Genomic DNA, 27,511 nt, shown 5'->3' with positions numbered 1-27,511 from the left:
TTTGCACATAAACATTTCTCATACATATACAAACATCTAGCCTATTAGTAAACACTCACCTACACGCAAGCAATGTTCCACGAAAAACTTCTATATGTATATACCACCTAGCTGATGTCCCATCATATGCCATTAATTTTACGTGTTTTTAAAACGCTACACGACCGTATTATATCGCCGGCATACGAAACATCGCAAAAAGTGGATCAAGTCCCACGAGTTCGCTGAATTTTCGAGCCAGTTTGAACCAGCCAGTTTCTTTTTCCCGACTTGTTTCGCCAATATACCGGCTACATATACAACACGGATAAATATCCCGACATGTTTCACCAATAATATATATACAAATGATTCCTGGTGTGCAGATAATAATGTGATCCGGTGCATTATATCGCTAATGAATAGACACACGTCCAACTCCGAAGGACTTGACACGCGGCGCGACTTAGATAACTCCGGTAACGTAACGTTCACACAACAGAGTCGTGTGTGTTCGGTGTAATGGTCCCACGTGATACACCGTGTCCCCGTCATTAATGAAGTCGCAGAATGTATTCGCATTGGGTGCCATTATACGCGAGCTTCGAGCATGTACTCGGCCGTGAGCAAGAATGCTTCTGTGAATGTCGTCAACAGAACCGCTGCGGTCTGAGGTCGATGACGGCGCAAAAAAAGAAAAGAAAAGAAAAAAAAAACAGAGGGTAAGAAAAAAGCGAAGAGAAGATAAAAAGTAACGACGACGAGAGAAGAGTAATCATTTTCTTTGACCGTAAAGAAATGACGTTTATAATGTCAATGGGAATATCGCAGAGGAATTTCTTTCTCTCTTTCTTTCGATTCGACCGAGCCGCAATTCATCCAGCGCCGATGGTGTTCAACGAACAGAAGGATGTATTACCAATAGATTCGACGAAGATTAATATCGAAGGATGCTCGAAGGCATCTCGCGAATCGAGCCATCGAGTCAAGTTGATGTCTCAGTTGAAGTGCACGCTGAAGATCTTATTGTGACACTCGATAAAGCGTGTAAGACTCGCCGAGTTTAATTGCCTTTTTCGCGTGTAACGATGCTCGATGCTCGGTGGCTCTCTGCAAACGTGTTTTTAAACGAGGAATCTTGCATGTTCATTCGGAAATCGCTTCCAGACATTTCGATGGGAGATGATGACATCGTGTTAGACTTTTATTTGGTGTTGTAGTTTTCTATTATGTGTGACTTTCATAGTATTGTGAAATTATCTTGTACGGGATAATCGAGTGATATGTGTATATATAGAAAAAAAAAGGATTCGAGACTGATTTACGAAATAGTAAATAATTTACGTTGGTTTATTATCGAGTCATTAATGTTGTATAGATTAATTCACGTTAATCTAGTTAAGAAATAGTTTCCTGTCTAATGAGTGGTATTTTTAAACCACTTGAGCAAACTTACGATATCGTTCGTGAGAGAGAATGTTTGAATTTGTAAAAAATAAAACTCTAGGATATCACGAAATTGTCATACTTTTAAAAAGAAAATTGTAAAGTTGAAATTTTCATGGGATTTTTCAAGAAATGGAGCGACGAAATCCTTTCTAAATAAAATTTCAACCAGCCACAAGGTAATTTTCCTTCTGAATGACAGCTCTTTTCCTTTCCATCTTTCACACGGTTAACCTTTCTCGAGCAAGAATATTTCACTGAGAAAAAAGGATTCGCAATATTCCACTTCCTGGCTAGCTGGAATCCACGTTCTCTGTGTCAATATGTACGTAGCCTGTGCAATTATGCTTCTACACTAGATTCTATGGAAATAATAGGTGCCTTCTGCAAATTTTTATTGCACCGTACCAGTATGGAACGCTACACCAGCCAGTACATTAGAAACAATTACGATAACAGATTATAATGTGCAATGTATAATTATTTTCACATGATCGTAAGTAACTCGCTAACGTAACAACATCGACAGTCATGAATTTCGCCAGTATATTATTTCGTAACTTACTGCCGTAATTATTTATTAGCTCCGTTTATCCTATGTAAAACGTTTAAAAATTATCGTATGAAATGTTAAAACTCCGTTAGCGTTAACTCTGTTCAGTGTTAAATACGTAGTTGGGAATATTCAGCGAAGAGTATAAAAACGCAGAATTATTACGAGTCAGTTTCCCCAACGAGAAAATCGAACTGGCCAATCCAGAAGAAAGCATCAGTCGCAACAGGCTTTCTCTCCATATTTTCTTCGCTGCTTTTTCTCTTCAAAGTAATACTCGAACTTAACAAACGTTAGAACTTGTCTATTTCTTCAATTCTATACATATATACACTAGGAATTTTAATTACGACTGTGTTTTGATAATACTTGTACAACGTTATTTCAGTTTCTATATATATCTACGTATATTTTTCTTTTGGATTTTGTAAACTCGTCGTTTGTGTTCGATAAAATAATCATTCGTATGTATGTCGTACTATGTACAATATGCATTTATACCAATGCACGATATTTTTAATAAATTCTTGTAATATATATATCTATTAAATACTAGAATTAAACATAATGATATCAATGAATTTTAAATTTAATTTGTCGATCGCTCTTATCATAGTATAATTAGATATGACGTATTAATTAAATAATATAAACCCGATAATAACAGTCTATCGAAATACGTACATGTATATATATCGTATTAATAATAATAATAAAAATACCATTTGAAAACCATCTTTCCCGATTCAAGCACACAGAAAAAATAGAGAAGAATGAAAAATCAAACAACATTATGAACATCGAGAATAATAATTAAAAAATGGTAAAAATCGTGATTACATTATTTTCTTTTGTTGATAATTCCTCGACCTATAACTATCCATACGTCGCGCCGGGTCGTCGCGTTGATACACACAATTACTTAATCGCAGATCGTAGAGCACAGCGAACGACGTAATTGTGTGCGAAGAATTCTTGGCATTGAATCAAGCAGAGTCAGGGAAAACGGGATATCCCAGTTCGATTATCTCTCGGTTTGCGTGCACGTCTCTCGTGCGAGTGGTTCTTGATTGTCCTGAAATGTTTATACATACATCCGTTCAAATTATCGGGAGATTCCCCAGTTTGTTTATCTGTTTGCTATGGCAATCTTCCACTGTTTACATTTGTACTTCCCCATTGATCTCCTTCTAAAAGTTCGACATTGTAGACCTTTCAAATTTTTCTATGTAGCTTTCCATGCGTTTTCGATCGATCAAAAAGATAGACAGACAGTTTAGAATTTCGGTACGCTTGGAATTCGACGAATGCTTGATACCGAAATTAGAATTTCTCTTTAGAAACTGTTAATATGCGCGCAATATCGTTGCACATTTACCGTGCTTGCCTTTAGTTGACACTACGGATCGGTGGCTATTGCAACAACGAATTATCGAAATTCTTACTGAGTACCTTTGTCTTCTCGTAACTTACAGGAATTCACAGTTAGCTTTACCCACTTCATAATTGATATCGAGTTAACACGGTTACGCGTCGAACTGTTAAACTACTTACGATGGTTTACGAAAATATTTGAACACTTATCGACGAAAATTTTTTAGGAATGTTACTATTACACGTGTTATATGAAACTGTCTGAAATTTTATTAGCACCGTAATGAAACAGTCTATGGTGATTATGTATATACGTGGATTGGTAAAATTTCACACCAGTCTGAAAATGTGTATAGAAGTTACAAATTGCTTACTGCAAACCTAAATAAATCAAAATACAAAAGACCTAATATACATTACTAAAAGTATAAATTACAATTCTAATTCCTGTGCATCTTCAAAGTTTCAAATATTACCAAATAAACCGTGATAATTATGTCTTATTATAGCGCTAATGAAATTTCAAAATGTTTTATATAAATATCCAAATATTTTCGTGTCATACTGTGTAGAAAAAGGTTGAGATCCTGCTATCTGACGAATCGATTCTCCTGAAATCCGATGTAGCCCAACGAATATTTCTTAACCTTATAGAACAAACCTTGAGGTTAAGAGGCCGCCTATGCTATATGTCACGTTATAAAGTATACATTTTTTTAACTATATTCTTTTTCCAAGATATTTTGGACTGTTGATATTAATAAAATAAATATATATACCCTTGAATCTTTACGATTATTTTCCACATGAAAACTTATAGAATAATATTAAGCTAAAGAGGTAGGGGTAATAGGCCTGTCGACGGGCCCAACGGTGCACTGATGTGATTTTTCTTCACGTGTGCACTGATATGATTTTTGTCCACGTGTGCACCATAGGATTAATGACTAACAACAGTCGACTTGCTCAAACGCTTAGCCATTATACAGCAACATACACGAGAAGATCATTTATTGCTCTGTTAAACCGCTTATACGATTACATAGAAAAAAAGACAATGACCTGCTATAAGTCAAGAAGATGAATTGATTCACCTGAAATCCAATGTAGTCGAACGAATTTCTTAATGACTAACAACTGACGACTTACTTAGACACAGCAATTAGCAACGTAATTGCACGACAAAATTATCGATTCCTTTCGCGATACTTTCTACGAATACTACCGGAACACAATCGGAGAAACGGACGTCTGAAACTCTAGTGACGATGAATCGGTGAATATCAATGATGGAATTAGCGGTATTTAAATATTTTGAAACGTTAAACGGAGATTAATGTTAGATCCGTGTACGATTGCAGGGGGTCCAAAGCGTAACTTTCCTCAGGATAATGCGAAGCCTGGAGAGGTTATCGGGTAGCGATCAAGACTGCGATCAGGAGATGTATATCGACCTAGACGACGCTTCCGTCGATTCGCTTACCGGAAAACGAAGTCGCCACCATGTCGTTGGCGCGGAGGTAAGGACTTTTCTTCTATTTTCGGTGTAATTAAGTCCGACGTGCTAGCGGAGGCACTTCGAGGCCAGATAAATTAAATTCTACTCAAACTAAAATAGCCTGTGTTACTCGTTCCTTTGCGCTTGGGCACTTCTTATGGCACTGTGCAGGAGTAAAAATGCGAGAATACGTGAAAAAGTTGTATGAATGTACACAACAAATTATACATGTACATTGATGATTAAAAACATCGGCATAAATCGTGTTTTCCAATATTTTTAAGTTTTTTCCAAGGTACTGTGCAAGAGTAAACATAAGGACACGATAAAATTCTGTGAAGAAAGCATAATGAATAAAAATTCTCACATGGTGTATATCATATTTTCTTGGTATGATTTGTTACAGTATGAAATTTAATAATTTATACGGATTGATTTACCTTAATGTAGTTACAGCATCGATTGATAAAGTTTATCAAGTAAGTATCGAGTCTTTGAGGTTCGAGATTAATTACAAATTCAAGAACTTTACCTCGCTTGTTATATGGAAAGTCATTCATAAAAATGAACAGATTTTTCGTCGACGACAGCAGGATAAGATGAATAATATACGAAGATAAATTGTCAATTATTAATATGTCTGTACCATTAAAATAATACATATGTATATTATGCAGTTAAACTATGATCACCGCATACATGTGAGAGTTACGCGTGAAAGAAAATACAAAGATAAAGTTATCACGTACTGAGCTTTGTAAACGCTCTGAACAGGTTATTTTAGTTCTTGTAGAAGCATACAACATATACAGAGATAACAAGGAGGATATATTTAGAATAATATATATTCAAGTGAAATCTAAAATTGCAAATATTTCTCATTATCATCGATTAAGATTCGGTACGTACAACATAGTTTCTACAATTTCACAATAATTTTGTTTCCAAGAAGAGCCGTACAGGTGCAGCAACTTTGTGTTATCTTCTTTTGATTGATTAGAGATAACGTTTGTTGTAGTTCCAATTCAATTAACGTAGCTGATATACGGAAATAAGTACTCGTGTACTTATTCTTTATAAATAACGATAAGACAATTAACTTGTAAATGAAATATTGAAACGATACGTGGATTGCTATACTCGCAAGAAATATCACCAGTAAATGTATCTATCGATTGCCTTTTTCGAAAAAAGGACTCCAAGCGAGAATCTAATTACGTATCATCGTAGTTTGTACAGAGAATATACGTGTAAGTGTAGCAGCAAATAAAATTATATTATAGATATCAGAGCAATCTTAATCTTATCTGTTACATTACGAGTAACTTGAATTTCCAGAGGATATTAGAATACGACTCGTTATATAATTCCGTGATTATATCGTACATAATGAAAGTACATCGATGAAATGCGAGGATCAATGCGAGAAGTTTCGCCTCTGATACGTCTTGGAAAAAAAAATGGAGAACACAGTTTCATTAATCGGCATTGTAATCAGCGTTTCTTACTAAAAGTAAACAGAGGTCACTTCAGAGGAATATTCCAAATAAAATTAATTTTTCTCTAACATCTTCTTCCATCGATCGATCGTACATGTAAATTCCATAAACCTTTCGTAAGTTTGCTTTCGTCGTTGGAATACTCGTAGTCAATCCGGGGGAATTGTTCCCTGCTAATTTAGGAACAAGAAAGAGAAATAATTAGCGAAGTAATTAGAATAGTGGAAGGAGCGAACATAAGTTAATGAGTCTTTTCGAAACGATTAAAAAGGTGGGTGAGGAGAGTGACAGTAGTGGCAGCGAGAGGAGCCCGAAACAAGCGAAAAGAAGAAATCGCGGAGGACCACCGACGACGAGAAGACGAAAAAGTGGAATTTCTGCGCGGGAAAGGAACCTGAGGAGGCTCGAGAGCAACGAGAGAGAAAGAATGAGAATGCATTCCCTAAATGACGCTTTCGAGGTAATTTTCCACGCGTTACAAAATAGCTACGATTCGTGAGCAGCTTTTCACGACACACTTCGATCGTTCTAAAAAAAACAATAAATGTCCACGGTAAATTTACTCGTTTGAAAGTTAATCGTAGGAAATCTGAAAATCTGAATTTACACTAACTCACAAAGATATTATATATTTGAATACTCGTTATCAAAATCTTTTACAATTATAGCGTAATCGTTGATTATGATGAAAATAATGTATTTATAATATATTATAAATATATATATATTTATTTATTTATTTTATTGTATATATATATATTGTGTCGATTCTAACGAATAGTTATATTCATGATATATTACAACGCACATAATACGTTCACAACAATGAGACGCTATATATTGAAAAGTACTCAAATTCAATTCAATCTTTGAATTCGTATCTTTTTATCTTGAAAAAAATTACACGTCAATTCGCGATATTATCAAACTACAAAATCTTCAGCTTCTATTTCCAATATAATAAAGCACAGTTACTTAAGTCGATAGGAAATTTCATTTTTCAAACCACGTATTGAACGCGCTAACTTTATCCTTTCGAATACCTCGTTCCAATACGATCTTATTATTTCATATCCCCAAAGGCTTTTTCTTCCATGCTCCGCACAATACTCCGTTCAACGGAATAATAGAAGCGTAATATCTAGGAGATGTTGCCAGTCAGTGCCGGATCTGCCGTGAGCGTGGGCGATTCGTGTAGTACTTGAGATGTTATTTAAGGGCGGAGACGCGCGGTGGGGTGTGAAATAAGGGAATCCAGAGTTGTAAACTTCATATGGTAGCTCGTTGCATCGCCTTATGCAAAAGTCATCTTTCCGCAAAGAGGTCGAGGAGAAATAGACAGACAACGAGATATGGATATCGTAAGACATAGAAACTTGTAGACATGTACAGGGTGTTGAGAACATTTTGAATATTTATAATACGATTATAGATATGAAGAATATTGAACGAATGAAAAAAGTTCATGTACAAAACTATCGTTTCAAATTATAAAGAATTTAGTTTTAGAGCCAGAAATATACTGATAGCTAAGGAAGGAATCGGCTGACGAACCTTTCTCTCTATTTCACTCGCACTTCGCGTTTCTCGCTTTGATGACAGTTGGAATCCAATTATCATTTACTTCCTCAGAGTGAAAAACATGGACTATGAGTGAGATAGAGAAGAAAGTTCGTTAGCTGATTCATTAACCTGCGTGATAATTATTTAGTAATATACTTCTAACGTAAAATCGAATGGTAATTTGAAAAATAGGTTTGAAGCGACATTTTTGTACGTGAACTTACTTCATCGTCTAAAATCACAGCTTATCAAATGTCATTTATTTATTAACACCCTGTAAGAATAAAAAAATTCAAGGAACTTTTCTATGTTTAAATGGTTTCTATGGATAAATTCTTACTCGTGTCTTTATTTTATTAATCTTTTCTGAAATCTTCACTGCGATATAAATACGGCTTCTCTGGCATACACAACTTCAATTGTAATTGAAGTGTCGACTTTATCGGGAATAATGTTATCATTTTCAGCAACTACGCGAAGTGATACCACACGTAAAAATGGAAAGGAAACTCAGCAAAATAGAGACGCTTACGTTGGCCAAGAATTACATAATGGCCCTGACAAACGTCATATGTGAAATGCGTGGCGAGGAGCAACCGTATACGTAAGTAGTTTTATCAATTCGTACGCGAGTTCGTTTAAAAGGAATGTACGTAATAATAGAAAAAAAAGATAAAAATGAAAGCAGAAGGACAGAATCGCGATTATCGATAAAAGAAAATAAGACATCTCTGCGGCAAATCAATTACACTTGGTTAACTTCGAGACTATCGCGTGATTATGTTTTACCTGAGCGCTAATCCACGGTAAACGTAACCTGTTGATAAAGATAATGCCCGTAGAGATATTCAAATTTCGTATTTTAAAATGCCACTCGAAGCGTAATAACTTATTTTCTAGTTTCTAGTGTAACGACAGCTTGTGTGTCACGTTGGACACATTCTATACGTTAGAAAAAAAAGTAGAACAGTCGTTAAAATATTTCTCTTTGGTACTCTTCCTTTGTTATATCGTAAGAATTCTGTATTTTATATGTATGTACTTCATTTATATTTCAATTAATTATTAAATGGATTTTCGCGGTTCAAGTCGAAGGCATGGTTTTAATGCATACATTTCTTTTCCTTTTTTTTTCTTTTTTTATATGTTTTAACCACGTCAATTGCGTATAGTCAGTGAGGATAATAAAGATTGAAAATATTACGAGGATTAGATCTTGTTATGTAACATCGCGTCTTTCAGAAGAAAGAAAACCTGTGGTCATCAAAGCAGTTGACACTTTTATTTAGAGTTTCCTTAATCTGGAATTTAAAACGAGACTCTCTGTATCTAGGGCAATTCGATAGGATGGGTTCAACGATAATTTCAAATATCACACGTTGGTGGGTGAGATTTGGAAATTCTTTAAATAATCGACTTTTGCAAGAGGCGTTTCGAATGTCGTGTACGTCGATGTAACCGAGTTAGAGTACAACGTCCGATTGCCATTAAACGGTCAAAGATGCACCGCTTTTTCTTTATTTTCACCGTTCTTTCAACGCCTCGATGCTTTCTCGTCCGTTGCACTCGCATACTTACATATTTCCAAATATCTTGCTCCTTTCCTGTTTATCATTCCATCCCACTAATCGAAGACTACGATATAATTTCAAATAGGGTTACAGCATTCTTCTTTTGAATCCATTTAACAAATTATTAGCAGATACGTCAAATCTTTTGTATCGATATAGTCTCGGCATTAACAAAGACACGATCAGTTTCTTCGTGACATTATTATACATATGGTTTTTCATTGAAATTTCCGTAGGAAGTTTTGATCGTATACAGTAAGAATTAATTTTCAAATTTTCTATTAAAAACTTATGAATAAATAATTAACGATACAGTTTAATACACATAAGTACCTATCCAGTAAATTGTAAGTAAAGTAAATAATTATAAATTATAAATAGTTATTCTGGGTAAATTAAACTTCCGTTGTATGCTCTCGATGAGTAATGAAACAGGAATTATTCTAGCGAAATTTAAATGGCTTAATTCCGTGTTACAAATACTCGAATCTGACATGGTCATTTAATCGTTATCAAAAATAGAAAGACTGTATAAAGACAGAGATCAAAGTAAGAATTTTATACGGTTAAATTCGAACACGTAAAATACTCGTCAAAAATTCGAATCAGGTGAATTACTTTTCTTAACGCGTGTACGTTATGTATGAAATTCATTACATCATTTTATAAAGCGATAAAGACGCAGCCGAAAATATCGTTTCGAATATCAAAAGATATTCATAAATACGAAGATAAAGATCAAAATGAAGAACAATTATATTGCTACGATTTATAGTTCTACCATAAAAAATGAATCAATTAAGGTCAAATAAGATAATCATTAAGTAATCGATTAAAAATATTCATTTCGCTTATTTCGTTATAAAAATGACACAAACTTTCTGTCTTTCCAAGTGCATTCAGGAAATTCTGATTTCTCAACACGAATGAGGATTTTACAAACCTCTCTATCAGTTAATCTCCGAATTCCCCCGACCTTCTTTCATTGATTGTAAATATCCGTTGCCGTGACATTATCTTCTACTTGCAAAACGAACAGCGAGCAGTGGTTGTTAATTCCGATAGAAGCTGTACATACCAAGCAAATTAGTTACATGAACATTTATATTCCGATCGTACTGCGACTCGTTGCCACAAATTTCACATTTCACGGCGATTGCGCTCGCTGAACCCTAAATGGTGCAATCGAAATGTCTTCATTAACATCGGATTCGCGTTTTATCGAATTCGAACGTTCCGTATGTATATATATACAGGGTGGTTGGTAACTGGTGGTACAAGCGGAAAGGGGGTGATTCTATGCGAAAAAAGAAGTCGAAAATATAAAATAACAATTTTTTAAATTTCTTTTTTTTTTAATTTTTTTAAAAATCTACAGTGAGATCCGTTATAACGAGACGCGATAAAGTGCACGCGTACCGAGCGAAAATTCTAAGTCGATTTTCTCGAAAACAAAGCCTCAAACGAAAAATTTGTATTCTATATTTTCGACTTCTTTTTTCGCGTGGAATCAGCCCCTTTCCGCTTGTACCACCAATTACCAACCACCCTGTATATATATAAATATATATATATATATATATATTTGCTAGCCGACCACGTTCAAGATAAATAGAATATTATTCGTTATTATTTATTAACGTTAACATTCGCCGATATCGAATCGACATTCGAAAGCAAAGACAGCAATTTTATCGGCGACCTTTGCTTTATCCGCTGTCGGAATACTCGTCTTACTGGCATTATCTTTCCTTCTGCCACGAATAAACTAAACACCGATTAACGCTTTGCTTAATTTTTGACTTTGAAATTCTTCTCCGGCGAAATTTATCGATTTTGCAAATATACAAAAATCGAATGCTTCTCTGTTTTACTTTCTGCTCTTCCTTTCCTCGGATGATCGATCGATGTTTCATCGACAATCTCAGGATTGCTCAGGACATTGTTCGATGCGATGACACAAAGATTTGTTCGATCGTTGGCGAAAAAGGAAAAAGAAAAAGCGAGAAAGATGCGAGGGAAAACACTTGGTCAACATCGAAATTATAAGATAACATTGTAAGATAACGGGCAAGATAGTGGCATCGTGTCAGCTTAATTGCATCATAGGCATCGAGGTTGTAATGCAGTGTCAGTAAATATTGGAAAATATCAAAAGTTGGTCGGTCGACATGTACAAACTTCGTTTCACAATTTTAAAAGATGACCGTTTAAAAGAAATTCGCCAATAAATATTTAGCGTGAAATCGAGAACGAGTTCGATTCTTTTAACATCCATAATTTACAGAGCCGCCCCCCTCCTCTTGCCTCTGTCGCGTGTTCAATAAAAGAAGACATCTCTCGCAAGCATCGTACAATTCGTACCCAAATCCGGAATAATTAACGAAGAGAAATTCGAAAGTGTTTTCGGTAACCGCGTTAAATCACGACAACTCGATTTATCTCTCAGTCGTTGGAGTAGAGCCAACAGCCTGTCTTTGCCACAAAAACAGGCCTCATCAACGGTACATTGACTAAGAAAACAAAAGATAGTGACGCGATGCTGTTTCTTTCATGCTTACGTTTTTTTTCTTTCTCGTGTGAGCGTCACAAGGCCAAGGTAATTAATTGCATTGTGATTCATTGCGTCTGAAAGCAGCGTCGTATCGTAACATGCAAATAACGTTAATAAACTATGAGATACGTTATATATGGTATATATAATGCTCGCAAATTAGGAATAGTAATTTAGTACGATTTAAACATAATTCGATTTAATGAAATTGTTCTATTCCGAGAGGAGAGATATTGTCACAATGCGAAGCTATCGAATCTTGTTCGTAATTCGTAAATTGTTGGAAATATCATCGAATTTTCGATTAGCGTTCTGTCTACTGAAAATGTTTTAAAATGTCCTTTAAGACGCTACAAGATCTATCGGACTGAGAGTAGCAAATACACGGAATAATACACCAGAAATAAAACGCATAATTATCTCTCGTCGTATTAAAGATATCCGAATAAGTACTTGAGATAAAAGTTAAATAACTTTGTAAAATGTTATTTCTTTCGACTTTTTTCGCTAGTATTTTATTTCAAAGCTTTTATTTCTGATTAAATCAACTATTTTTTATTGACTTTCCTTATTATTTATTTATTACTTTAGTACGTTATTATTTTCACTGTTTACCCTTTTTAACGAATAAAGGAAGTAAGTGTTAATAATTATCGTGAGACGTTCAATTTTTCTCTTACAAAAGTGAGAAAAAAAGTATAACTTTATTTCTAATAAAATATCGACGATAGTTTAGTTTATTTTTTAGTCTGAAAGAGATAGACCTTTCGAAAGCAAGCAAGAACACTTTGTGCTTCGTTTAAACGTTGCTCTTAATATTTCCCTGTATCTCTTATAAAGAAAATAAAACATTTTAATATTTTGTTTCTGATAATTCACTCTGCGTATACGATATTCATTTTAGAGACTTCGAAAGACCATGAACTTTATATCTCAATCGATTGAACGCAAAAACTGCAAATATGTACATACACGAGACATTTAAACTAGCGAACGCGTTTAAATTGTTTCTCTGTAAAATAGAAAGTAAATTAGCTAGTACCACTAGCCACGCACTACTCGAAATATCAATAGGATCGCCCACTCGAATGTTTTGCATTTCACAGAGAACTATTCAGCTCTTTGGTCGTTAAAAAATATTGCTATATCGAATACACTACCGTCCATAAATACTTGAACAATTCCAAATTATTACAAAGATATAAAATACGCTTGAAATGGAACTCTTTAATATAATTTTGACCTTTGATCCTATCTCGAGCAATCATATACAATTAGCAGATATTGATCGAAATAACAGTTAATATTAATTAATATAAACGAAAGAGCGATATAATTGAAGATTTATGAAAGTTGACGTATCAAATAGATTTGCACGGTATTTGGGTCTTCGAACAATTGAAATATGTGTCTCGAACCATTTTCTAAACATTTATATAGATTTTGTAAAGTATCAGCTACTCGTTACAGATACATAAAGAACTTGTACAGTACAGAAATGTTCCTGGTTACGATTTAAATTTTGCAGAACGTTTGATTCCATAGATGGGAAGAGAAGGAAGAATTAATAATAGGAAAATGTTTTTCGATCGAGAATATCGTCCTATTGATTGATTTGCGCTAGATATTTATAGACGGTAGTGTACGTTATATTCTTCTGATATCTAACGTGTGATTAAATGTCGGAGAACTATTTAAATACTATAATTATATGCTGTGATGTTATTAAAATATTCGAGAATATTGCAACAAGTTTAAAAATAACATTGAAACAATAACAGCTACAATGATAATTAGCAAAGCAATTACAAATACCAGCTTCGATATGGAGTTAACTAAATTTACAACAGAACAATCGTATTATGTCGATAATTACATTCCAATCGTACGTCATACGCTCTGTCTGGAAATCCCTTTGGCGGGCAAGGGGCTGTTACGAAAACAGAGAGCAATTAAAATAACACGAGACAATTGAATTTCAGATTCGTCGATGGCGAGTGTGGCTCTAGCAGCGGCGACAGCACAGGCCAATTAGAATTAAGTGGCGGTGAACAACCGGAAGAAGCATCTCCAGCATCGATGCACGAAACTAACAACAATAGCCTACTTCATGAAGATTTAGAGCGCAGGATACCGTAGCTGGCCCAATTGCGTGCGAAAATGATCGATCCTCGTTGACAAATCCCAGTTCGATGAAGCTAAACTTCGTTTTAAGGCTGTCTTCTGGTAACGAACCGTGAAGAAAAAGAGAATCGGCCATGAATCTTAAAGCTTCGTAAATTAAAAGGAGTAAAAAAGAAAAGAGAAATCCATAGATAACGACAGTGACAAGAAAAGAAAAAAAGAAAAAGAAGAAAAGAAAAGAAGGCTTCATCGAACCTAAGTAAAAGAGGAACGGGAAAGCTAAGAGAGAATCATCGTCGTCGAAACGATCGTGTTAAATAGCCACTCGAGATTTATCGAAGAAGATGCAATTCGGCTTTTACGAAATGATCCGTCCAAGGTCGACCTCTGGAGATCTTTCGAAGGCCAACAAGGTGCGAGGATGACAGAAAAAGAAAAAAAGACTGACTTCACGGCCAGTCCGGCTGCAGAATTCTCTGCTTCTTCGTCTCTTTTTTTTTCTTTTCTCTTTGTCGCGAACTTTTTCTCCTCCTTTTTCCGGTGACATCGGCCCGTTACCTTGAAACACCTCGATCTTTCGACCACAAGCGACACCGATGCAAAGTGGCTGAGACTGTATCGATTGTCACGGATCCGTACCATCGTTGTGCCCATTTTCAATGTATTAATCACGTGCCAAAGGTATCCGAACAGAAACGAGGAACGAGCAAACATCGAGATAGTTTAGTTGGTTCGAAACGATCGAAAGAAATAGAAAGGGAGCGAGCTTACTGCTCTCCTTGAGATTCGCGATTGTTTGAAAGAAGATAATTCGAGAGAAGATTGGAAGATTCGCACGATGCTTGGCTGGAATTTGAAGGATTTCGAGGTCGACGCCGTAAGATCGGATCGCATCGACAACGATAAACGATCAGATTGCGACTCGATGAAAAATAAAAAGATATAAAGTGTGAGAAACTGTGATAGAATTTCGTATTAGAACCTCGTTGCACATCGTGCAGCACGCGACACTGTGCTAAATACTTTTTTGTTTCTTTGTGGTAATCGTCTACGGGCTGCAAGTTGAATAGAAACCGATGGGGACGTTCGTCAGGCCGGAACGGGCCGGAACGAGCCATCTCCGGAAGAGACGATCGAAACAGGACGACACACGACAGCCGTTGACCGCTGCAGAGCAACAACGAACGAAAAAGATGGAAGTGACCGCGGTAAAAAAAAAAAAATATATTCGGTTCGTTTAACGCGGTTTACGCATCAAACGGAACGCACCGCTTCGAAAGTTAAAATATTTCCTTTAAAACTCTCTGTTACTACTGCCAAATGATTTTGATCGGAACGTAATGACGTTTAAAAATTCCAAATGAGAAATTTTAAGCGATTCTCGTGTCAATAACTATGCAAGTGGGTAAATTGTTAATAGAAATAAAAATGACAAGAGGAGAATGATATTAGTGGTAGTAACAGTAAGAGAATAGTAACGAAAATAATATACGAAAAAGCAAAGGGCTCCGTTTAATGTCTGAATCGAGTAGAAAGAAATGGGCGTAAGTATATCTGAAGACACGGACTTCGAAAAATAACGCGTACCTTAGACATATACATATTACATATATATATATTAATATATACGTGTGTTGATATTAGCACGTTGGTGATTAATGCGATGTATATTAATCACGAATGTGATAATATAATAATTTACTGTATTATCTCGAGAACGGGGACCAGAGACATCGACTTAAGTTACCAGATCTCGCTGAAAGGCGAGATACACACGCTTCGACTAGCTTCGTACGATCGACTCCACGAAGTTTGCGCTTCTCTCTTCGGTAAAAGAGCGGGCGATGCATTTAATCGATAATGTTCACGGTCGATGCACGAAACTAGTCGCGCACGATTTTCATCTTTCGCTTTAAACTCGAGGATGTTTCCTTCTCTTTTTTCTTTTATTTTTTTTTTTTTTTTGTACTTGTCTCCTTTTCTTACTTTTTTTTTTTAGCGATTCGAGCGCCAACAGTCGCTTCCTTTCGACGTTTTTCGTACGATTACTGTTCGATTGCGCGTAAAGTGGTCGTCGTGCATAGCTGAATTCTATGCGTTGAAGTTAACGAATAGGTTTCACGACCAAGTGAAAGTAAAATTAGCGAAGGTGAACGAATTTAACGAGAATCCGGATGTTACGCGTACGTCTGAAAATTGTGATACTTGCCTTGCGCTGAAATCAGCGTTTCTACCGAAAAAAATGAAAAGAAGAATTAGAAATTTATAGATAGTCCTCGTGACTCGTGCAGTCTGGATTTTTCAAAACTGTTAGAAAGTTTCAAACGTGAGCTGCGTCTTCTCGTAAAATGACTTGAACGTTTCGTCAGTATTCCAATTGACCTGATCAGAGGTCCGATTGTCAAATTAAAACTGCATTCTTGGACCTCTGACGAGGTTGAATATAATTCGAGTGAAACGTTGACATTACTTCGTATAAAAGAAAATCAAGCTACATACATATGTCTAAGAATTTGTGTCAGTTTTAACTACTTAATATATAAATTTGTGATGTTTCGAATGGCCTGAATATATTAGAGAATTATAGCAGTGTCTGATAAAAATTTCACTGTTTCTACCGTTAAAACTGTCGGATCGTCTTCCTTTTATTAATGCTTGATTCGAAAGTTTCGTAAATATTTCTTCCTTAACTTTCTACGAAACTAATAGCTCTCCTGATGTAAAGGAAAAGAAAACGCGACTACTCTAATTGTTACGATATAGTATGTACTTCGATCTATAGATCATATTACGATGCCTAAATCATGCACAAAAGAATGTTATAAAAGAGTGATATCGCTCTGTCGAAATTTAAATACAAACGAACTTTATATTTGTGTGTGTGAAGCTTCCAGCTCTGTTTGACGTAATATACGATTGCTATATAAGAAAGTGATATGCATGTTAAATCCTTAGTAATTAATAGTGTCGCTATGATTTTCATTTAACATATTGACCGAGCACGAAACATTCGAAAAGAGAAAAGCAGAAATAGTTTAAATATTTCATCGTATCGCATCACCACTTTTATATTGTTTCCTTGATTTTCCTCATTTTTAACTATAATAGAAAAAATTATACGTTTCGAGAGCATCGATCATATCCACTTAATAATGGTTTTCAAGGATATACGCGATTAAGTACCATAAAATACGAGTAAATATAAAAAAGAAGAATGTATATATAGGTACTTGAGTTATGTTTCTATGTAGTATATATTATGTATATGTACACACATACGCAAAATTATCTATAACATAATTATATATATATATATGTTATATATAATTATATTATATATATATATATGTATGTATGAAAATATATTTTCTAAACGAAAGAGTTTTATAAGTGACCATATTCTGCATACACATTTGCGTGCAGTCGTGTGTATACACGCACAGCGGTTGTGCGTTTGTACATGTATCGTCGAAAGAAAAAGAACGTAAGAAACAATATATGCATATGTAGATATGTATACAAATGTAACGGAGTATATATTATGTACATTGTATTCGATTCAAAAGTGCACAATCACTTATTTCTTGGTCTACCGAATAAAAAGTTTTATCGAAGATCTAATTTAAAAAATGAAAGTAGTAGAACGGTAGAAAATTTAATATTCTTTTTTAATTTCTATAGACTTAAAGAGTCAGTCTTTTATCTCGTTTAATAACTATCTGCATTTTTATTGTAATCATAGTTATCTGCAGATATCGGATCTAAAGAGAAAAAATTTAGTCATAGTCGAAAGAAATCGAAAACGAATTTCTCTCTCTTTCTCTCTCTCTCTCTCTCTCTCTTCTTCTTCTTCTTCTCCCTCTACTTTGTTCATCTATAACCGCAATACTTACAAAACTACCAAAAATCTAAATTTCTCTTTAAACTCGGAGAGAAAGAATCTCTACGAATTCAATTCTCAAATCAACGTGTACTAACTTGATATTTCAAATAATTTAGATCGTGCATGGATATTGCCATTAAAATCGGGACTATTAAATTAGATACTATTAGAATAGTACCTAAAAATTATTTATCACTCTATGTAATTAATTTAGCATAAATCTTCACGCGATACTAACATTTTACGGATCAATGATTACATAAAATTGTTCAGGATTGAAAAACTGTATGAGATTAATGAAAAATATCGATGGCAGCTAATAATCAAAAAAATTGTTCGATTTCATCGTTACATTTTCATACTGGAAAGTTTTTCCTCTCGCGAGTATGTTTGTTATATCTACGATATCTAAGAAATAATTGAATGTGTACGACTAATCCGGATGTAATGTACAAACACAGAAAGGCACGTACGTGCAGGAAGAGTTTGCGCACACGTATATAAGCATACGATTAAATAATGGACACGAACGTCGCGAGAAACGGAAATATATTGTCTTACAATGATGAGTCTCAAATGCGGGAACTTCCTTTCGTATGTAAGAAACAAAATGAAATTATCGCGAATTGATATTTTTCGTTTAGGATACGTATGAATGCTAACTCTTCTCTACTTCCTTTCTTTCTTGCGTTTTTGTTCGTTGAAAAAATCCCAGAAAGAACCAATATATATGTATATCGTGCAATCTTAAAACCGAATTTAACGTTAACGATAGAAAGTATGAAGAAGTTCCACGCCATATTTTTCATGGTTCTCTAAATGTAATTGTGCTCTTTCGAAGGAATATAACGATCGAAGCTAACGGTGATACACATTTACCATCCATTACAATTTCATACTCACGATCAGAATTGCGTAATTCAAGAGAAAAAAACATATTCCTATGCCACATATTAGATTATATTGCGCACCATATTATTGTTATCGCTATGATTACTCTACGATTTGTATTATTATTATTAATTATTATTATTATTAATATAATTATTAATATTATTAATATTTTATTGCTGTAGTTTAATGTCACGTTAGTACAATTCTTGTCATTTCGAGTCGATCGGCGCACATACGCGAACTCTTTGTATCATGATGAACATGGATCATGATATTATTTATCGTTAACAATGAAAGGAACTGAGTAAAAATAGTATTTGCAATAGAAAGTAATCACGCGCAAAGTTTCCTGTGCTTCTCATTCGATAATCGATACATCGTATTTTCTTGAAAATTGATCGTAACTGAACATACGAATCGACCGTCATTTCTTCCTGTTTCTATTCCGAATGCTATTTTGTTCGGGTCTGATAACGAGTTACAGAATTTTACTAGCGTACGTACATAGACGAACGAGGGGAAAATTTTGTGAATACGGTAACAAATAGATGATACGTTGATCGAATATTACACGCAAAGCATAATATACTTGTATGTAGATACTAAAGGAATTTTTCGAAACATATTCTCCCTCGATCGAACAACCACTATTCATCTAACATTTCAACACGCATAAAATACGCGCTCATATGTCTTGCGATATAAAACGGTATGCAAACGAACTTTTAAGCGAATCAGTCTCGTTCGTTAATATTACTAAGGTACTTAATTTCTGAAAATAACAGGGTGCAATTTTCTACGGCATGTATTCATCTTTTAATGTTCTAAATGGAACTTCCTTGATTTTGTACACGAAGAAGAAAAGGATTATTTTATAGTCAGACGAAAGAAACTTTGACGAAACTTGGAAATAGCTATGAAGAAAAGAATTTGAAGTTTCTAGCGTCGATTTTGTTTGACATAAATATGTAAATCTCACCACTGAAACGCGAAATGGAATATATGGGCAAAATATTACGTAAAAAAACTTTGACGACGTTCTAAAGATTGTATACAGCGCATTAAATATACATATGTATATATATATATGTATGTATGTATATATATATATATATACGTATACATTGTGTACAAAACAGAAATATAAGCCTCCTAAATAAAATGAGCTGGCCTCTGCAAGCCCTGTTTTACGTAAAAAAAATGTCTTTTTATTTTGTAGCCTTTTTATTCAGAAATATAAAATTTTATATCAATATAAATACATATATTGGTTTTTATTTTTAGCATTACAATTTAATCGTTTTAAATTATATTTGAGTTTAATATCTCATTTATAAAATTTATACACTTTTGCGAAATGAATTCATATGCTTTTTAAAAAACTGTGTGTTATTCGTAAATATTATCTAATATGACAAAAATGATCGTTAATTCAATTTTGAATAACCTTTCTGTGTAATCTATGTGATTAACCTGACATATGTAGAAATTAATGGTGAAAACGTGTTATATTGTTTACTGTTGACTAGTCATTTCGTAAACTTACTAACAACATTTTTTTGAGTTAGGTATTTCAGTATTTATTTTCTAATTACAAGCTTTAATTAGTATCTAAATAGTAATGAATTTTTTTGGAAATATTAACATGAAATCTATATAGACTTGTAATTGAAAGTGTTACTTTCTATTAGGTTATATTTATATTGAATATAACAAAAATCTGTTCCTTCTTCTATATTAACCAATTTAGTATATTATAATTTTCGGTTTATTAGTGTCTTTTTTTATGTGAAACATCAGTTAGGAATTAAAATTAAATGAAATATTACTAGGTACTTAGCTATTAAGGTAAGGTAAATGTTGATATATAAAAACCTAATATCTTTCTTATAGAATTCTGTATACACATCACTTGACCTTTATTTTGACCTGTTAAAATGTTTTAACTGAATTTTATGTAACAAAGATATAGTGTAAATAATATAATTTTACATAAAGTTTACAGTTCACAATAAATATAAAGTATATAAAATATTATTTTGAATTGTTTGTTAGAGGTAATACAGAAACAGTGGACTCAATGGATTTGTCAAAAGACAGTGCTGCAGCAAATGAAACGTCTTCTGACGATGAATTAAAAACATCATCGGCTCAAGAAACTAATAATCAAATCACAAATATGACAGGAAAAGAAATTATTGAAAATGTATCTTTCTCACAAAACAGCTTACACAGTCTTCCTAACGGATTTATTGAATACGTATCAAAACTTGTTGATCTAGATTTGAGCAATAGTCGCCTTCGTGGTTTACCAAAATCTCTTAACATGCTAAAGAGTCTGGTATCTTTAAATTTAAATAGTAATCAATTTTCAACACTCCCAAATGTAATTTGTGAATTGTATAATCTCGAGAAATTATGGGCTTCTGGAAATAAAATCAAATATGTTCCATGTAATTTAGGAAATTTATCAAAATTAGAGACTTTATCTTTAAGTGTAAATCAATTAAAGGATCTTCCAAATTCATATGCAAAATTAAATCAGTTAAAAGTTTGTCATCTCAGCACCAATAAATTTAAAAAGATTCCAAATTGTATAGCCAAAGGAATGGAAAGTTTGCAAATCCTTGAGTTCTCACAAAATAATTATGTAAACTTAGATGTCTATCCCAAGAGTACTAATTTAACCACATTTTATGCAGAAGAAAATGATATCTGTCCCTCATTTCCAAACTGGATATTGTGCTCCGGCTACAAGAAGCTTGAAACGGTGTCACTGAATAAAACAAGGTTTAAAACGTACCATCAGCCAACGAGGACATCCAGATGCTATGTTAAAAAATTATTTATGAAACAGTGCGATCTCAATAGCAAGATTGTTGAATTCATAATCGCTGGAATGATAAATCTTGAAGAGTTAGTACTTGGAAATACAAAAGTGCTTTACCAAAATTATTTCCCAACTATACCCATTAATAAAAAAGAAAGTCTGTGTAGTCTTAAAGTACTTGACATACAGAGCACAGGGCTTCCACAAGTACCCAAAACAATAAACAAATTTTTTAATCTAATTAAGTTAAACTTAAGCTGTAATAATATTTTCTTTTTACCTAAAGAAATTTGTACTTTGAAGAATTTGATTACATTAATAATAGACAACAACCACTTGAAAACTCTTCCTAAGAATTTTGGAAAATTAACATCCCTAAGAGAGTTAAAGCTATGTCACAATCAATTGGTTAAATTACCTTTGAGTATGAAATCATTGTACAATCTGGAATATATAGATCTGTACAATAATGAATTTGAAGTATTACCAATAGTAGTACTGTTCTTTCGAAATTTGAAAGGAATGGATCTAGAACAAAATTACTTCTCAACTGAACATATACTGGTAAGAGTATAAAAGAAACACAATTTTGTAGGTGAAACGAAGCCAGATTTCATTTAAAATCAATTCAACAGTTGACTTCACTTATTTTCAAAAAATTACTATGGGTTTTCTATATTAATGAATTTAATCAATAGCAGCCTAGGTTTCCTCGCTACAAAAATATGAGAGCAGTTTTGAGAAATTATTGGATGGATTCCATACTTGGTAGTAGATCCCGCAGCGCACACAAATTGAAAATACTTGTGGATAATTCAAACACCTTCCCATTGCCGAGCTCTTCTGATAGTAATTCAGAGTGTTCTTGGAACTCGTAAGTTAAAAATAATATTTGCAGAAATCTTAGCGATATATGTGAATTATTGAGTAACATATAAATCATACATTATTACATTGAATTTTCTTTCTACTAAAATATTATTTTTATTTCAGAGTAGACGATATATATACTAAACGTTGGTATGTTTCGGAAGATTCGGCCGACGAATTTGATCCCCACGGTAAAACAAAATTATATGAACTTAATAATTCTTTTTGCATGATAAGAATTTAATTAAAATTGTATGGATGTATCGATTGTTAAACCGAATGCATTTTAAAACACGTATGAAATTTCATTTAAAGAAGTATACTTCATTTTCATTAATTTATGAAAAATTTATATATCGTGAATAAATCATGTGTCAAAGAGACTAAAGATTATATAAATTAGCGATATATCTTATTTTCAGAATGTAGAAAACCAAAGAAACGATATTATCCCCCGTTGACGTTTTATCAACCATATCAAGAAATATATCGTCCTGCGGACTTTCACGAAAGCAGAGTTCAGACACGAGTTAGCAAGATGTTAGAATGTGGAGCTATAGTTAGGCAATCAAGCTATGAGGAAGGTCAATTTGAAGATGCCTGAATTAAAATAGTGAAACAGCATCTGATTTGAAGATTATGCTTTTAAGTCCTTTTTAAATTATACGTTTCTAAATGACATATTTTAAATTAAGAGGATATGGAATAATTAAATATCTTCTAAGTTAAATATGTTTAACAGGATAACCCTGTCATAGAGGGTACTTCCAAAGTGTTAAATAGCTTACTGTGAGAAGAAAGAAATTTTAGTAATTAAGTCATTGACTTTCTTTATTCTTATGTTTCGTCATTTAATTACTTGCATAATCTTATTTCAATTACAGAAAAACAAATGAGGCTGTTACTGAGATCTCTAGACTAAGTAAATAATTAATTAAATTGCATTTTTATATAATTGCAATAATTCACAAAATTACATTTTCATGCAATTTTACGGAATTAATTTCGTAATTAATAAACAATAATTTTTGCTAATTAAAAAATAAGTTTATTTGAATAAGTAATTTTATAACTATTTTTAATCAATCAAATTAATTTGAATTTAAACACGAAAGTTCAAATATAAGAAAATAGTTAATGTAATTTGAACGAACTAACATTTAATTTCATGATATTTGATTAATAAGAAAGATAATAATAATAACAATCACACTGCAATTTTTAAATAAGTATGTATACTTGCGAGAGAAATTGAAAAATATTTTTATTTCTAATTACGTTTCACAATGCGACATACATAACTTGTAGAAATAGAGATCAGTGAGTAATTTTTATCTATTCTTATAAACTTATCCATTAACATAAAATAATCAGTTTTTTGAAAGGCATTTAATGTTACCAAATATTAGTTACTAATATGCAATTCATATGTATTATTCTTGTTTTTGTTTAGTTTCTAAGATATACAATTTTCCTTCAGTACAGTACAATATAGTACAGTACATTGTTCAATACAGTTCCTACATTGTGCAGTATTATTTTCAATTCTAATAACAGATATATTCTACTCATATATTGATATATGCAGTATAGAGCTTAATATTGATAAACATTTATTTCTTTGTAAATAGTTTTGATGTCAATATTAAAATATATCTAACTTTATTATCGCATAGTTAAATGATTATAAATGATATATTTTATGACCGAATTTTTATAACCAGAAATTTTTCTAAACAAGTGTATAAAACAAAGAGCTCTAAATACATGTCTAAAAATTAAATTTGCTACTATACAAAAAATATAATGTACAAACCATGATATTGCCTAATATTGAAAATAAAATAAAGGAAATGAGAAACATGTGTATGTAAACTAATAACGAATGCATTTCTTGCAAAATACATTTATTTTTCATAATGTATTTGCTCACCAACCGTAATTTGTAATGAAATTTATTTAAAAAAATTCGAAATCAATTTTTCTGAATATATCATGTCTAAATTATTTGAAATGACTTAATAATGAAATTAACTAATTAGTGCCTATTTCTCTTCACAATGTTATGAATAATTAATTAAAATATTAAATGTGCATTTACAAATGCTCCACGTCGCATGAAAAGTAAAGTTTGATTTACAGTTTTACAGTACTAAATATATTATCTCTTATCGTTCTTTAAGAAAATTTAATTTTATCTCTTACCTATATAGATGCTATATGCTACAGTATTTTTGGTAAAGACGATAGTAACCAGCAATATCACAATCTTTTTTACACAGAACGGTATTTTATAACGTAACGAACTCACTACTAAAAAGACGAACTACAGAAGTGGTGTGCAGAAATGCGCGCGAATTCGCCTTCGATAATCGAAAGATCGATATTCTCGACTTCAAAAGGTATCACACGATACTCGATTTAAACGCGGGATTTCAGTATTTCTTTCATAACAATTAAAATCTAAAATGATTATATATACAAAAATATATCTATATATTACATTTGTTGAACATAAGACAATTAAAAACAAAAAAGAATTTCAGAAACTGATTAACGATTAATAGACTATTATTTATACATAGTTTAACTTCTGCAATAATACACATTATATGATAGTATTAATATCGGAATAAAATATATTAGCGCAATACTAAAGTAATACTAAATTTTTACTTTTATTAATTTTTATAGAGTATTTAATCGAAATTTAATATTTCTATGACGTTCCTCTAATAAATTTCATTATTTCCTTCTTTTTTCCCCTCGACTATTTTAAATATTTGTTCTTAAGTAATATTTAAAGCACTCAAATAACAAATGCAATAGTAATTTATTTACATGTCTCTTTGAAACATACATTTGCGAGTTGTTTTGCTCTCTTTGATTCTTCTTTCTTCCTTCTCTTTTCTTCCTTCTTTCTCCTTGCTTTCCACTTGCGTATTTCTCTCTTCTCACGTAATATTCTGTCTGTACACACGTAACTTGAATATAACAATATACATAATACGAGTTTAAATATAAAAATCGTATTCTATTTACCTTTAGAATTCAAGGTACATCTACAGCATTTACATTGATCCTTTTGAACAATTTGCGGTATTTTTTCACATTTCTTCTCGGCTACGTTCTCCAAAATTTTCCTTGATTCAGAATGAAAGGAATTGTTACTAATAACTCTATAACAAGATGCATCACGTTATTTTAAGTAAGATTATTAGGATAAACGATCGTGATGCATCCTGCTTATATTCAAATTCTATCGTACCAGGATTCCTCCTTTTTACGCACTTCCTATCCCGATTTTCCTGATCCTTTTCCTTTTTTTGACAGCTTCTCTGAAAGAAGCTGAACCGTTGTCTTTTCTTTTCTTCCTTCTTCGGTGCATGCACACAACTCACACTTTTGATAGAATCGTCGGTACAAATTCGATGATCCGCTACGTAATGTGTTTGATAATTTCGATCATATATTTCACATTTTCCTGTGCAAGCTTCCTCAATATCCGAACAAGCACATACGTCTTCGTCGTTCCATTCCAAGCAATCAGTGAAAGTATCCTTATCCTTTTTATTTTCGTCCCAGATGTACCTGAATTCCGGATATACAAATAAAAGGAATTTATAAAATACCATACTGAAATTAACCGAATATCACACATTAAATCAATTTCTGGCATTATGTAGAATTATTTATTTTGTAGAACTATCTCTATGTTTTAATGAGATTGGTATAGATAGGTATGCTTTTTCTAAAATTAATTCGTTTCAATTGATTATTGTATCGATACAAGAATGATTAACAAGTTTTGTACATCGAAATTAAAAGAACATACAAAGTAAATTGCTGCAGTTGCAGTTAGATCAGGAAATGACCAACCTGATAATAAAGGAAAATATGTACGTTGACAAAAATGTACGATCAGATTACGCTTAGGTTTCTCTACGATAATTACTTGAATCGCGTACCGCGTGCCTTCGGAACATTTCGCTTGTAATAGATGTAGACAGCGACAAGGCAAATGATAATAAAGAATAGAATGAACAAAAGTAAACACCAGACCGATGTGTGCGCGATGGAATTAGTCTTCTTTGATCGATGATTTTCTTTCTTTTTTAATTTATGGTTCTCCTCGCTAAAAGGAATGAAAATTACAAGCTTGAACAACATTTATTACGTTCGAAATATATTTAACTGCAAAATAATAGATTGAAAGTAGAAACTAATTAAAAGTTCTCGACAGAAAATTGTTGCCAATGATTGTACTAATTTTGTTGGCTTGAGTAAGTAAGGTAGTTTCCTGAATTATAGTTGGCAATTATTTTATTATATGGTTAATCATTCTAAAGAAAGACAATTAAATTGGAAATTCTTACAGCGCAGTATGTGCTGCTGCTACCATTCCCTTTTGAACTCTTTTATTTTGTGTATTTCGATCGCATTCTTTATGTGCATGACGCACGCGTTTTTTCTTTTTCTTTCTCTTTTTCTTTTTCTTTTTCTTCCTCTTTGCATGATTGCGTAAATTTTTGTCCGTTTCCGAAGTATGCCTTCGCGACAATCTGTGTCCTAGAAATCCTAACGTATCTGCTGTATCGTAATCCCCTGTGTTCAGGGATTTAGTCAATCTGGGATTTTCTCTCACATACTTAGCCAGATCGGGTCGTCCTAACCATCTTAGCGTCATTTCCATTGCTGCCCGTCCATTAGGTATCATATTTGCTACGAAAAATTTCATTGTCTATGTCGTTTCCTTTTAAACTTTATTTTTAAGAATTCTTTGAAATTTAAGCAAAGTATTAATATTATGCGTATATCGTAATTTAAATTATTTATCGTTTCATCATTCATTATTCAAATTTAAATATCTAAA

At 32.9% G+C, this 27,511-nt stretch overlaps 3 protein-coding genes across 5 annotated transcripts in view; 2 read left to right on the top strand and 1 right to left on the bottom strand.

Moving 5' to 3' along the window:
- The window catches only part of LOC117206900 (class A basic helix-loop-helix protein 15-like), a 258,718-nt gene extending 238,519 nt beyond the window's left edge, over positions 1-20,199 (top strand). For 2 of the 3 annotated variants that reach the window (XM_033446601.1, XM_033446600.1), the window contains 4 exons: positions 4,714-4,872; positions 6,621-6,809; positions 8,380-8,516; positions 14,020-14,293. In XM_033446601.1, the coding sequence (XP_033302492.1) occupies positions 4,744-4,872; positions 6,621-6,809; positions 8,380-8,516; positions 14,020-14,176 (612 nt within the window). In that variant the 5' untranslated portion in view covers positions 4,714-4,743 and the 3' untranslated portion in view covers positions 14,177-14,293. Of the gene's footprint in view, positions 1-4,713; positions 4,873-6,620; positions 6,810-8,379; positions 8,517-14,019 lie in introns of all 3 variants that reach the window. The other variant, XM_033446599.1, reaches the window with a different exon arrangement.
- Positions 20,200-20,599: 400 nt separating this feature from the next.
- LOC117206899 (leucine-rich repeat protein SHOC-2-like) lies at positions 20,600-23,453 on the top strand. The gene is made up of 5 exons (XM_033446598.1): positions 20,600-20,770; positions 20,994-22,332; positions 22,467-22,642; positions 22,762-22,829; positions 23,061-23,453. Exons 2-5 carry the CDS (start codon positions 21,019-21,021, stop codon positions 23,240-23,242), a joined length of 1,740 nt encoding a protein of 579 aa, XP_033302489.1. The 5' UTR covers positions 20,600-20,770; positions 20,994-21,018; the 3' UTR covers positions 23,243-23,453.
- A 1,926-nt stretch (positions 23,454-25,379) lies between these two features.
- LOC117206920 lies at positions 25,380-26,818 on the bottom strand. Its single transcript, XM_033446625.1, has 4 exons — positions 26,594-26,818; positions 25,930-26,229; positions 25,681-25,781; positions 25,380-25,608 (listed from the first exon to the last, which is right to left on the bottom strand). Exons 1-4 carry the CDS (start codon positions 26,806-26,808, stop codon positions 25,472-25,474), a joined length of 753 nt encoding a protein of 250 aa, XP_033302516.1. The 5' UTR covers positions 26,809-26,818; the 3' UTR covers positions 25,380-25,471.
- Between the last annotated feature and the right edge of the window lie 693 nt (positions 26,819-27,511).

This window comes from Bombus bifarius, unplaced genomic scaffold (assembly GCF_011952205.1).
Source record: "Bombus bifarius isolate JDL3187 unplaced genomic scaffold, Bbif_JDL3187 scf7180000008013, whole genome shotgun sequence".
Taxonomy (NCBI): Eukaryota; Metazoa; Arthropoda; class Insecta; order Hymenoptera; family Apidae; genus Bombus; species Bombus bifarius.
The sequence above is the reverse complement of the archived record's forward strand: the minus strand, read 5'-3'. Positions and strand labels throughout refer to the sequence as shown.

Excerpts from the sequence above, each read along its gene's own strand:
- LOC117206899 (XM_033446598.1), top strand. The coding sequence starts at position 21,019 with ATGGATTTGTCAAAAGACAGTGCTGCAGCAAATGAAACGTCTTCTGAC. Across the intron at positions 22,333-22,466 it reads TCTCAACTGAACATATACTG|CAGCCTAGGTTTCCTCGCTA; the intron begins GTAAGAGTATAA and ends TTTAATCAATAG. Across the intron at positions 22,643-22,761 it reads TCAGAGTGTTCTTGGAACTC|AGTAGACGATATATATACTA; the intron begins GTAAGTTAAAAA and ends TTTTTATTTCAG.
- LOC117206920 (XM_033446625.1), bottom strand. The coding sequence starts at position 26,808 with ATGTTGTTCAAGCTTGTAATTTTCATTCCTTTTAGCGAGGAGAACCAT. Across the intron at positions 26,230-26,593 it reads GCACGCGGTACGCGATTCAA|GTACATCTGGGACGAAAATA; the intron begins GTAATTATCGTA and ends TCCGGAATTCAG. Across the intron at positions 25,782-25,929 it reads CAGGAAAATCGGGATAGGAA|GAAAATTTTGGAGAACGTAG; the intron begins GTGCGTAAAAAG and ends TTCTGAATCAAG.